General features: G+C 43.8%; 1 protein-coding gene across 1 annotated transcript in view; it reads right to left on the bottom strand.

Annotated features, from left to right (window-relative positions):
* The window catches only part of alox5a (arachidonate 5-lipoxygenase a), a 38,665-nt gene that overhangs the window by 16,531 nt on the left and 8,294 nt on the right, over positions 1-13,840 (bottom strand). The window contains exons 4-5 of the mRNA XM_034184674.1: positions 4,135-4,257; positions 3,243-3,349 (exon numbers count right to left, since the gene is read on the bottom strand). Coding sequence (XP_034040565.1) covers positions 3,243-3,349; positions 4,135-4,257 — 230 coding nt within the window. The remainder of the gene's footprint in view (positions 1-3,242; positions 3,350-4,134; positions 4,258-13,840) is intronic.

The raw sequence follows: 13,840 nt of genomic DNA, 5'->3' as shown, positions 1-13,840 counted from the left end.
CAAAAACAGTGTTTTCAGTTTTAGAAGTGTTTATTTCTTGTGAGCTTTTACATAATATATGACAAAGAGGTTATATTTACACACAAACAAAACTGACTTTGCAGCTAGCTAGGCCAGCCTGTGATGTCACCAAGCTAAATTCTGTGAAGTATCTTGTAAATCACTTCAGAGGTGTTATCATGTTCCAAACACAGCGTTTTCAGTTTTAGAAGTGTTTATTTCTTGCTAGATTTTACATAATACACTCAACAAAAATATAAACGCAACACTTTTTGTTTTGCTCCCATCTTGTATGAGATGAACTCAAAGATCTAAAACTTTTTCCACATACACAATATCACCATTTCCCTCAAATATTGTTCACAAACCAGTCTAAATATGTGATAGTGAGCACTTCTCCTTTGCTGAGATAATCCATCCCACCTCACAGGTGTGCCATATCAAGATGCTGATTAGACACCATGATTAGTGCACAGGTGTGCCTTAGACTGCCCACAATAAAAGGCCACTCTGAAAGGTGCAGTTTTATCACACAGCACATGCCACAGATGTCGCAAGATTTGAGGGAGCGTGCAATTGGCATGCTGACAGCAGGAATGTCAACCAGAGCTGTTGCTCGTGTATTGAATGTTCATTTCTCTACCATAAGCCGTCTCCAAAGGCGTTTCAGAGAATTTGGCAGTACATCCAACCAGCCTCACAACCGCAGACCACGTGTAACCACACCAGCCCAGGACCTCCACATCCAGCATGTTCACCTCCAAGATCGTCTGAGACCAGCCACTCGACAGCTGCTGAAACAATCGGTTTTGCGTAACCAGTTAGTTTTGGGGATGAAAATTTACAGGGTGATTCCATAATTTTTTCCTCAGAATTGAGTGATTCCATATTTTTTTCCTCTGCTTGGTCTAAAAAAGTAACCGTTACTGACTGCCACAATCTTTTTTTCTTGATTTCTTATAGTGTTTCTTAAAGCCAGAAAGTTGCCATTTGAAATGACTTTAGTTTTGTGTCATGTCTGTGATCTGCTTTTTTTCTACAAAATTAAACAACTGAATGAACATTCTCCGAGGCCGGTGATTCCATAATTTTTGGCAGGGGTTGTAGAAGAAACAAATGGATGAATCAGGGTCTGTGCATCAGCCATAGACAGGATGGGATGAATCTTTGCTGTGTTTCCAAAGGTGGAAGAAAGCAGTCCTCACCCGAAGGTTGCTCATGTTGTCAGTGTGATGTATGACACACAAACCTAGAGCGTTAGCTGGTCAAACTGATCTTGATGTGTTACTGGATCAAGGACCATCATTTCAGGAAATTACTGGATATCCATCTTTTGACTGATGCAAGGCAATCCTCATCTGCCAACTCTTGGAGATCTGTCTTAACACCACGTATTTCCTGTTTAGGGGGAATTACTACAGGCAGATCCAATCGTTGTGCGATGGGGTCTCCGGCATCCCCCATTGTGGCCAATATGTACATGGAGCTAGTGGAGAAGAGAACCTTGGCGTCGTTCACGGGCATCTCTCCCAGTCACTGGTTCAGATATGTCGATGACACATGGGTTAAAATCAAGCAACAGGAAGTGGAGGCCTTTACAGAGCACATCAACTTCGGTGGACTCCAATATCAAGTTCACACATGAGGATGCCAAAAACAACCATTTAGCCTTCTTGGACTGTGATGTTATGATTGGAGAGAACAGGCAGCTCCAGACAGGGGTTTACAGAAAACCCACTCACACTGACCAATATCTGCTCTTTGGCTCAAACCACCCCTTGAACATAAGCTCGGGGTGATCAGGACTCTTCAACACAGAGCCCTACAGTGCCCACAACTACAGAGGGAAGGGCTAAAGAACAACAACATGTACGGAAAGCCCTCACAGTATTTGGGTACCCACGATGGTCCCTGGATAAAGTGCAGAAGTCCCAAAGAACAAAGAGACCAGACAGACAGGAGATGGAGCCAAGAAGAAGAGTGTCTCTCCCTTATTTAGCAGGCGTAGGGGAAAAACTACAGAGGATCTTCAGACAGCACAAAATCCCAGTTTACTTTAAACCTGTTAACACCTTGAGACAGAAATTAGTTCACCCTAAGGACAGGATCCCTAGTTACAAACAGAGCAATGTAGTGTATTCTATCAGATGTCAAAAAACCTGTAACGAACACTACATAGGTGAGACTAAGCAGCCGTTGGACCAAAGGCTATACCAGCACCACAGAGGGTGCCGGTGGACCTTTGTCTGCAGTTCATCTCCACCTTAAAGACACTAACCACACGTTTGAGGACAAGGAAGTTAAAATCTTAGCCAGAGAAAAGAAATGGTTTGAGAGGGGAGTGAAGGAAGCATTGAATGTGAAAAAGTTGAAACCCAGCCTTAACCGGGGAGGGGATCTGAGACACGCTTTGTCCCCTGTTTGCAATGGGGTACACAGGTCAAAGCAGTCTCAGTCTTTTGTTCATGGTAATGAGTCATTCACGTCGTCAGGAGAGGCGTCAGTCCCATCGTTAGGAGGGACAGCTGCCCTGTCATTAGGAGGGTGCTAACTAGAGCACAATAGGTGCTAATTAGCGCAATTGTTAGTCACTAGCCAATAGCAGTCTGCCTCTCGGTAGGAGGGGTCTGGTTAGGTTTAAAACTCCAGCTTTTGCTGCCTTCTGTTATTCTTCTCTACAAGAGTCAAGACAGAAGTCAGACTACCAGAGCAAGAATTTTAGCTGAGGAAGCTTCTGCGATTTGAAGCGAAACGTCTTTGCATCAAGCAACCCAGTCCAGTCGAAGATTCAAGCTTCTCTACTATCTAACAGTAACAGAACCGTGAATCGACTGCCAGCAGATGATCATTTTCATCAGCACACCCAGTGAAATTATATCAAATTTGGTAAATCTAGGTGATGTATCAGTGAAATGGAGCAATATCGCCACCTGGTGGCCATTTACAGGTACAATAGAATTTTCCCAAAAGCCAGTGCAGGCACACACACACACACACACACACACACACACACACACACACACACACACACACACACACACACACACACACACACTCCAAAACATATTTTCACAAATTAGTTTGCCACAACACAAACAGGTCAAAGTGTACGTAGCTGCTTATAAGACTTCCACATTCAAAACATAAATGTGATAAAACAATTTTATATACCATAATGTTACAAAAATAATATAATATGATACTGCTTATATACTGTATAGAAAATAATAGCTTAGGCTGACCTGAGATTGTGTTTTTGATTCTCACAAAGATTTTCTCAAAGTCAGCGAAGTCACTCCACGAGGACTGGAACTTGTACATAAACTGGTTCACAAACAGATTCTCAATTCTGGAAAGGAGAACAAGTATCATAATTCTTACATCAGAGGTCAAGGCAAACTAAAAGAAGCAAATGCATCTGTGCACTGTAAATTATAAATGAGCTCACAAAAATAAGACCACATGCATGAATCCAAGAGTTTTCTGTATATGAAAAAGTTATAAAACAATGCCCTTAAATAAAAACATCAAAGTCAAAATGATTGCTGCATAAATAATGGCACCCTTTAATGTAACACAACTAAATCATCACTTTTACAGCCAGTTGTCTTCAGGCAAGTCAGAGGATGGATACATTACATACATTTCGAAATCACTGAATAGTTCTCACACTTCATTTACATCAATTATTAAAAAATACAAACAGTACTGTCTGCAGTATGGTCATACCAACATTCAGATGTGTATTATCTCCAGGGTGCACATATATTTTTCTAGCCCACTTTAATATTATTATTATTATTATTATTAATAATAATAATAATAATAATAATACAGCGGTAGTATAAAAACATAGTAATTAAAAAGTCTGCATTTTTTAACATTTAAGGTCATTAAAAAATGACAATGTGTAAAAGATCAAGGTTGACCAATTTTATTTGTGCAACTGTAAAAGTGCATGTGCCAGCTTCAAGCACATGCAAATGTCCACTATGATAAACACACAAACTCGCCTTTGTATTCCAGCTAATCCTGGTTATAAGTCAGACCTCAGGATCTGATCCTGATGGAGGCTTAGTGCAGACAAACTCCCACAAACTCACACTGCAGTCATGTGACAGAGGGAGCACGTACGCCTTACTGTAGTTCAAAATGAAGTCCACTCCTTTCTCGCTGTCAAACTGGATGTCTCGTGGCAAATCTCTGTGTCTCGTTGCATCTATACTCATGGGAAAGCCTGGCTGCCACTCCTTCCACCTGTAAGGGACAACAGGTGGAACAGACACCCACAGTACACTCAGTTCAGGTGATTATTTGCCAAAGCAACACTTGAGATGACAAAATGCATCAACAGTGCTTAGAGAGCACAACACTAGACCCACATTCCAAAGTATCAGGCATGTAAACAAAACATGATATAGGCTTTCAAATACTCAAGTCCCTGAGTTATTCAGTCTTATACACTCAGTACACTAGAGCACGAATTGCACAAATGCTGTACAAAATGACATTTGAAAGACATTTGTGCAATAGATGCTGCATTCAAACTGCACTTGAACACCTCGTACAGCAGTCCTACAGCAGTCAGCACATTCATGTGTCGCTCGTGCTGGAAAGCATCTGAAAGGCGGTGGAGTTGCAGTCGTACCACATTCTTACTGCTGTAGTAATCAACATTCAACAGTCATTCGTGCAATTCGACCTGCAGTTGAACTGCATTCAAATTCCTCGGACAGCATTCGTATGGCACTTAGTGAAATATGCCAAATTGACACAGCCAGCATGAATGTAGAGAACAGGCACACTACTGTCATACTGCATTCGAACTGGGGAATATTGGTACGACGGTCTTACTGCTGTGTGACTGCTAGCTCGAATGGCATTTGAACTGGCATATGAAGTGGCATCCAAAATGGCAACCCACCAGCATTCAGAGCAGTCTGATTGCATCGGCACATCCTGATTGTGCCCCCGATGAGCTGGACCCCTCCTCCCCCTGCATCCTATTCGGGGTGCGCAAAGAAATATTGTAATGTGCAAAGTCTTTGACACACAATCATCATGTGTCCTAGATGTGAACATTGCGCAGTCAAACTGACGCACACTGCAGCTGTCTGGACGGGGTCGAACAGCCATGATAACATGATAATACAGATAAATCCTCTGACACATTGTAGTATCTGGAACTTTCTATGACTGCAGTAACGAAGGTTTCCTGCAGAGGCACTAGGCATATATGTGACTGTAAGTCAGGCAGGGCAGAAAAATAATGGAATGATAGAGACAAGATGGTTGTTCTTTTGAAAGTCCTGTAAATAAATGTCAAATAGTTCCAGTGCAGCTTCATCGTTTCTTCAAGCTTACGAACCTAATAGGATCCCAACAGTCAAAGAAGAACCAGTCAAAAGCCTGGGATGTCTGTATGCCATCCCACTCACAGACCGCCACATAGGCATTGAAGTCCACAAAAAAGCCAAGGAGAGACTTGGAGCAACTGACAGAAGCAACCTTCCTGGAAAACTCAAGGTGTGGCGCTTTGAGCATAGCCTACTCCCACGTCTACTCTGGCCACTACAGGTCTACGAGATCTCCCTGTCAAGGGTTGAGACCATTCAGCAATGCATCAGCAAGCATCTACGAAAATGGTTGGGAGTACCAGCCTGCTTCTCGACAGTTGGCCTGTACAGCTCCACCGGCAATCTCCAGCTACCAATCTCATCTCTCATTGAAGAGTTTAAAGCAGGTAAAGCCCGCCTACATATGATGCTGAGGGACTCATCCGATCAAGTGATCCGAGAAGTCCAGCCAGACGTCTGGACCGGCTCCAAATGGTCTGCCAAGTCCATAGTTGAGGAAGCCGAAGCTAGCCTCCACACCAAGGAGATCATCGGAGCCAAACAATTAGGATGGGCAGGTTTGGGCAAGATATTGCACAGATGGCTTTCCGACCAAGGACCTAGAGGCCAACGCGAAATGACAATCAAAGAGATACGATCCTTCGAAGAGGAGAAGCGCATCGCCATTGCAATCGGCCAAGCCAAGCAATGTACCTGGACCACCTGGGACAACGTAGAACCCAGAAAGCTCACATGATCAACATTGATGGAAATGGAACCCCTGGTGATCTCTTTTCTGCTCTGTTCAGTCTATGACCTGCTACCAATGGCAACAAACCTGAAACTTTGGGGATACATTGACTCTGACACTTGCGCTACCTGCCGCAAGGAACGCGGTACACTACGCCATGTGCTGTCAGCCTGCACCCAATCTTTGGAGATGTACATCTTGTGCCACAACCAGGTTCTGGAGGAAGTGGCAGATATTATCAGGACCCAATATGACACCATCAACAGGGAACCGATCAAAGATCCTAAACTCTACATTGCCTTCTGCAAGGAGGGCATATGCCCGTCACAGCAATCGCAAAAAGCAATGCGCTCAAAGCTCCTCAGCGGTGCACATGACTGGAACGTCTCTGCTGACCTCAGTGTAGCACTGAAATTTCCAATTCACATCGCTAACACCAACGAGCGACCCGACCTCGTAATGTGGTCGGAGTGCACCTTGTAGAATTTACCGTCCCATGGGAGGAGAACATGGAGGATGCGTACGAACAGAAAAAAGCCTACTACGAATCACTGTGGGCGGACTGTGAAGATAGAGGCTGGGTATGTCGCATCCTACCAATTGAAATTGGCTGCCGCGGCTTCATAGGATGATCCACAATGTCCCTCCTTTCTCAACTAGGCCTCGTCAACCAAAAAATGCGAGCCGCAACTAAACGCCTACAGATAGCCGCTGAACGAGCCTCAAGCTGGATATGGTCTAAATCTCGAACTGTCACCAAATAATTTCCCTACTCCCACCACCTGGACTGGAAAATCATATCCCTGCAATTTCGCAGCTGATGAACTCTACAAACACCCTCTGGTGGCTTCATGCTGCTGGTGGCGCCGGGGACGGCAGTACCGCCAGTAGCCACCGAAACTGTGCAATCATCCCCGGTTGGCGGCTGATGAGGAGGGTGTTTCGCAGCGCAAGTTGTATGATCTTCTCCCTGAGTGGTACACGACAGAAAGCGGCTATGAGGAAAATGAATTTAAGCTTTGAAGAAGTTGAGTTTCATGTCGGCGACTGAACTCCTTTGAGACGAAGTACGCACATGGACAATGGACATGGACAAGGAGAAGACCTTTGATTTGACAAAGTGGAGGAATAATTTGATGCCTATATGGAATAGCTAGAACAATTCTTTGTGGCAAATGGACTGAAATATGGTGATGAAAAGCTGAAAGTAGTGTTTTTGATGGTGGTCGAAAAACGAAACCACACCCTGTTAATGGGCTTATGTTCACCACTCAAACCTTCTGAATGTAAGGTGACTGATTTAATAAGTCTCTTTAAGCCAAAAATGAACTTTATCACTTAAAGATGTAAGTTTAACACACAAAGACAAAGAGAAAACAAGTGTATTGCTGAGTTCATAGCAAGCCTCAGAAAGCTGGCTTCAACGTGCAAATTTGAAGTACAACCCCTGGCAAAAATTATGGAATCACCGGCCTCGGATGCTGTTCATTCAGTTGTTTAATTTTGTAGAAAAAAAAGCAGATCACAGACATGACACAAAACTAAAGTCATTTCAAATGGCAACTTTCTGGCTTTAAGAAACACTATAAGAAATCAAGAAAAAAAGATTGTGACAGTCAGTAACGGTTACTTTTTTAGACCAAGCAGAGGAAAAAAATATGGAATCACTCAATTCTGAGGAATAAATTATGGAATCACCCTGTAAATTTTCATCCCCCAAACTAACACCTGCATCAAATCAGATCTGCTTGTTGACATTGACCCTATGCCATGACATTGACCCTATGTGTCTTTTTGCAAGGAATGTTTTTGCAGTTTTTGCTCTATGGCAAGATGCATTATCATCTTGAAAAATGATTTAATCATCCCCAAACATCCTTTCAATTGTCCAAAATATCAATGTAAACTTGTGCATTTATTGATGATGTAATGACAGCCATCTCCCCAGTGCCTTTACCTGACATGCAGCCCCATATCATCAATGACTGTGGAAATTTACATGTTCTCTTCAGGCAGTCATCTTTATAAATCTCATTGGAAAGGCACCAAACAAAAGTTCCAGCATCATCACCTTGCCCAATGCAGATTCGAGATTCATCACTGAATATGACTTTCATCCAGTCATCCACAGTCCATGATTGCTTTTCCTTAGCCCATTGTAACCTTGTTTTTTTCTGTTTAGGTGTTAATGATGGCTTTTGTTTAGCTTTTCTGTATGTAAATCCCATTTCCTTTAGGCGGTTTCTTACAGTTCAGTCACAGACGTTGACTCCAGTTTCCTCCCATTCGTTCCTCATTTGTTTTGTTGTGCATTTTTCGATTTTTGAGACATATTGCTTTAAGTTTTCTGTCTTGACGCTTTGATGTCTTCCTTGGTCTACCAGTATGTTTGCCTTTAACAACCTTCCCATGTTGTTTGTATTTGGTCCAGAGTTTAGACACAGCTGACTGTGAGCAACCAACATCTTTTGCAACATCGCTTGATGATTTACTCTCTTTTAAGAGTTTGATAATCCTCTCCTTTGTTTCAATTGACATCTCTCGTGTTGGAGCCATGATTCATGTCAGTCCACTTGGTGCAACAGCTCTCCAAGGTGTGATCACTCCTTTTTAGATGCAGACTAACGAGCAGATCTGATATGATGCAGGTGTTAGTTTTGGGGATGAAAATTTACAGGGTGATTCCATAATTTATTCCTCAGAATTGAGTGATTCCATATTTTTTTTCCTCTGCTTGGTCTAAAAAAGTAACCGTTACTGACTGCCACAATCTTTTTTTCTTGATTTCTTATAGTGTTTCTTAAAGCCAGAAAGTTGCCATTTGAAATTACTTTAGTATTGTGTCATGTCTGTGATCTGCTTTTTTTCTACAAAATTAAACAACTGACTGAACATCCTCCAAGGCCGGTGATTCCATAATTTTTGCCAGGGGTTGTATTTTTGGATGATACAATAAGAGACAATTTTATTTGTGTTGTTTACAGTAATGTGGTGTGGGACCGCAGGTTAAACGCCGCACACACAAAGGGCTTGATGCTGGCGGAAGCTTATGAAATGGGCTGGGCACACAAAGTTTCAAAGCAAAATGCAAAGCAGGTTTAAGGTGAGTTTACACATAACCAAGACACGTTACGAATGTCATTTTTCTGTCATTCGTGACACATTCCTGACATTCTTAATGTGACTTAATGCATCTGAATAGGTTTCTTAATAGTGCGTGTTGGTGCGTGATATTCTTGATATTTTGCCTGTCAAAAAATCTTTTACGAATGTCACACACCACCCTCATTTCGTCTCATGTCGTGGAGGTCGCAACTGATTGTATTGATCCGTCTTGATGAGTAGTGATCCTTAATAGAACGTGACAATGTTCGTAGTGGTTCCTGTGATGGTTCTTGGAGCCCAAACTGTCACGCATTATTACGAAGTGACACAGAAACTGTCAAGTTTTGACACGACTTGTAACGCAGCATCACATTTCACTGCGCGCCACGACAAATCCGTTTTCTGTCACGTGCGCACAATTAAACTCGGCTCCAAATGTCGTTCCACGGTTCCTGCTGAAGCTCCTCAGGATGCTCATGCAGGTGTTCCATCTGCTGTTGTAACCGATGAGCGGGAGAACGAGTCTGAGCCAGAGGAACCAGAGGAGCGAGACTCACATGCAGCCAGACATCTCTGCACCTCCTCCAGTCCAGCGGAGGAAGAAGCGTGCGCACAATTAAACCCTGCTGCACCGCATTCAGTTTGATTGCTGACACCAAGTCGGCTAAAAGTCTAATTTCAGTACTCTTCAGCGTGCTCCTGCAGGTGTTCCACCTGCTGCATGTGCCTGATGTTTGGGAAAATGCGCGAGACGAGACCCGCATGAAGCCACACATCTGGCTCTGTCCTCCTCTCTGCACCACTCCATGGCACAGAGCCCAACTACACATGCAGTCACAAAGTTCTTCTGAAAAACTGGAGGATCTGAATTTGGTTGGATGAATATGGGGGTATGTCTGGAGACAATTCACCTTGTTCACAACGTGACAGAACTTAACGATGCGCTGTTACGCGCAATAGTGCTCAACAACGCGGAACACTATTCTTGACTGTGCGTAAAGGTTCCTGATAATTCTCCAGCAACACGTGCCATTAATCGCAACGTGTGGTAACAGGTTGCAGCAGAAGAACTACTCACAAATTGAAAAAGAAGCATTAGACTTAGTTTTTGGAGTGATGAAAGTTAATGAGCACTTGTTTAGATGTACGTTTACTCTGATCACTGATCACAAGGTCCAAAGACAGGAGTACTGCCACTAGCAGCAGCTCAGATGCAGAGATGGTCCTTAATGTTAGCTGCATACTCCTATGAAATCAAGTACAAACCTTCAGAACAACATGGAAATGCAGATGCATTATCCAGACTACTAATAGCAGATGAAGATTTTCCACGGTCAAACCCAGTGATTCGAGTCTCTTACCTCAACAATCTGGCTATCACCGCTAAGCAGAATGCATGTGAAACTGACAGGAATTCCACATTGGCAAAGGTGAAACCATATGTTTTGTCAGGATGGCCAAAACATGTGTCAGATGAGGCTTTTCAGCCATATGCGAGAGGAAAATTTGATTTGACTGTGGAAGATCAGACTGTAACCTCTAACACTCACTGGATCAGTTCACAGCTGAGTGTGAAGTGGCTGGGATGAGGATCAGCAGCTCTAATTCTGAGGCCATGGTTCTCAGCAGGAAACCGATGGATTGCCTACTCCAGGTAGGGAATGTGATCTTGCCCCAAGTGAAGGAGTTCAAGTATCTCGGGGTCTTGTTCACGAGTGAGGGGAAAATGGAGCATGAGATTGGCCGGAGAATCAGCGTAGCAGGGGCGGCATTACAGTCACTCTACCATACTGTTGTGACGAAATGGGAGCTGAGCCAAAAGGTGAAGCTCTCGATCTACTGGTCAATCTTCGTTCCTACTCTCACCTATGGTCACGAGGGTTGGGTCATGACTGACTAGACTGTGGGTAAAAGCGGCTGAAATGGACTGCCTTATGAGGGTGGCTGGTGAAATATGGTGAGAAGCTTAGTCATCTGTGAGGAGCTTGGAGTAGAGCCCCTGCTCCTTTGCACTGAAAGGAGCCAGCTGAGGTGGCTTGGGCATCTGGTAAGGATGCCTTCCAGGCACATCCTTCTGGGAGGAGACCCTGGGGAAGACCCAGGACTAGGTGAAGAGATTATATCTCCACACTGGCCTGGGAATACCTCGGGATCCCCCAGTCAGAGGTGGTCAATGTGTCCCAGGAAAGGGAAGTTTGGGGTCCCCTGCTGGAGCTGTTGCCCCCGTGACCCAATCCTGGATAAGCAGTTGAAGATGAGTGAGATGAGTGAGTGTGGAAGATGATTGTCTACTTTGGGGATTCGGAGTCCTCATTCCAGAAAGTCTTCAAAACAGGTTACTTTCAGAGTTACATGACAGCCACTAGGGCATGATTAAAATGAAGTCTTTGACTAGAAGCTTAATGTTTTGGCCTTCATTAGATCTGGATATTGAAACAGAAGTGAACCAGTGTGACATCTGCAAACATCAGCGCAGTGTTCCTGCTACAGCACCAATACACACATGGAAGTGGGCATCAGGTCCATGGGAAAGAATACACTTTGATTTTGAAATGTTTCTTGTAGTGATGGATGCATACGCCTGATGGCCAGAAATCATACCTATGCAAACTACTACCACGTGTAAAACAAGCGATGTTTTGAGGAACTTGTTTTCTGCTTATCGGTTACCTAAAGAGGTGGTAACAGATAAAGGACCTCAATTCATTGCAATTCGTTGTGCTTTTGAAATTCCTGTAAATAAATGTCAGATAGTTCCAGTGCAGCTTCATTGTTTCTTCAAGCTTATGAACACAAACTGAGTGGTACACAACACACATGAGGTGGCCTGACAATGGATCTGTGATTACATGCTCATTCTGGATGTTACACTGTGATCACAGGCACTGCACATCAGCACATGATGCGCTGATGTGCAGTGCATCCTTCTTGAGATGGACTGACAATGAATCTGTAATATCATTCACACTATGGCACCTGGCAGAGCCTTTGACTCGCCATGCAGCTGCACATGATGTTACAGTTAAGATGATGCTAATACTTCATATATGTTATGTAACCCATGAAAGGCCATGGCCATGTATCTGAAACAGCCTGGTCAGGTGAGCTGCGCAGTGAGTCAGTGCATCTCAGAGCTGGCTGACCAGGCTGTCACTGTGGCGCTGAGCATCACGTGCCATGTTTGACTGTGACATAAAACAAGTTTAAAAGACAAAAAAAAAAAAAAAAATGACAGGTTGAATCTGTGCCCCCACTGAAGAAGACTGTGGAGGGTGAAAAGGTGGCCATCTGCACTCTGGACTCCAAACATGCACAAGCTGATGCACACACACACATATAGAGGATTTTCAATCACATGACCGATTTGCTGCAGGACAGGTGCCGTCTCCATTCTGGATTACAAGGAGGCTGGCGCGTGATAGAAAAATGGAGAGAATGTACGGTTATTACGATGCTTTGAATCCTTGAGAAAAAGTTATTTATCGTGATAGATGTGTAGATGTGTTGGTTCAGTGGATCCGTATCTTGTACCAGATAGTGAATTTAGTGTTGATGTAACGAACTGGTCGACAGTGTCACACTGTGATATTGTGAACTAGGAAGCTGCCGACCAGGTCAGCCTCTCCGGCCTCCTGCGGAGCATCACAGCGGAGCTCTGAAAGTGGAGGTCGGTCTTGAAGTCCTGAGCGATTTCTCTCACCAGGCGCTAGAAGGGCAGCTTGCAGATCAGCAACTCGGTGCTCGAGGACCACAATGTAAATAAGCATCCGTATTGGAAGCGTTCTTGTGTTGTCCTCTGCAGTATTTTTATTTATTCGTATATAATTTTATTGCCGAATAAAATAAAATAAAATTCTGGGAGCGGATTTCTGGTAGCGACGGATCTCTCTCAGCGCCACGGTGCCGTGAGACTTCTTCACACCGACGTTGAAGCTTCTGGAATTGTTTGCCAAATGCACGTACCGTATCACAGCGGCCACCGCGTCGTAATCCAGAATGGCCGCGGGACACAAAATGACGTGACCGATACGTCACATGAAAACCCTCTATACATGAATCAGCTCCTGCTGGAGTGGAGCACATGACTGGTGTTAACACACACTTAAGGGGAAAACTTCAGTACAGCCAAACTGGCTGGCATGGCTGTTCGTTTTATTTGTTTTATTTGAAATTATACAGCGCTTCTCTAGTGGTGGTGATGCTTGCAAAGTTGTTTATTTATTTTTCCTTTGAATCTGGCACAACTGTGTAGCTAGCTACACATGACTCTTCTCCACCCATCTCTGTCAGCCAGTCAGCCAAACAACCTCTCAGGGAAGCTCAGCTGAGTGCTTGTTGTCCTCACCGGGATCTTGATCTGGCTGCAGTTCATCATCATAACTGAATTAATTAGGTAAATGTTCACCCTTGATGGCTTGCGGCACTTTGGATCGGCGTTGTCTTCACAGATGAATCAAAGTTAACTCTGTACCAGGCTAATGGCAGACAGCATGTATGGCATCGTGTGGGTGAGCGGTTTGCTGATGTCGCCACTAATTGTCCTTGATGGTGGTCTTATTGTATAGACGGGCATAAGTGATGGACATAAAACACAGGTACATTTTAGTGATGGTACTTCAAATGTAAAGCAAAACCGTATAAGCACCTG

Source organism: Thalassophryne amazonica, chromosome 13 (genome assembly GCF_902500255.1).
Source record: "Thalassophryne amazonica chromosome 13, fThaAma1.1, whole genome shotgun sequence".
Taxonomy (NCBI): Eukaryota; Metazoa; Chordata; class Actinopteri; order Batrachoidiformes; family Batrachoididae; genus Thalassophryne; species Thalassophryne amazonica.
This window is presented reverse-complemented; position numbering and strand designations above follow the sequence as displayed.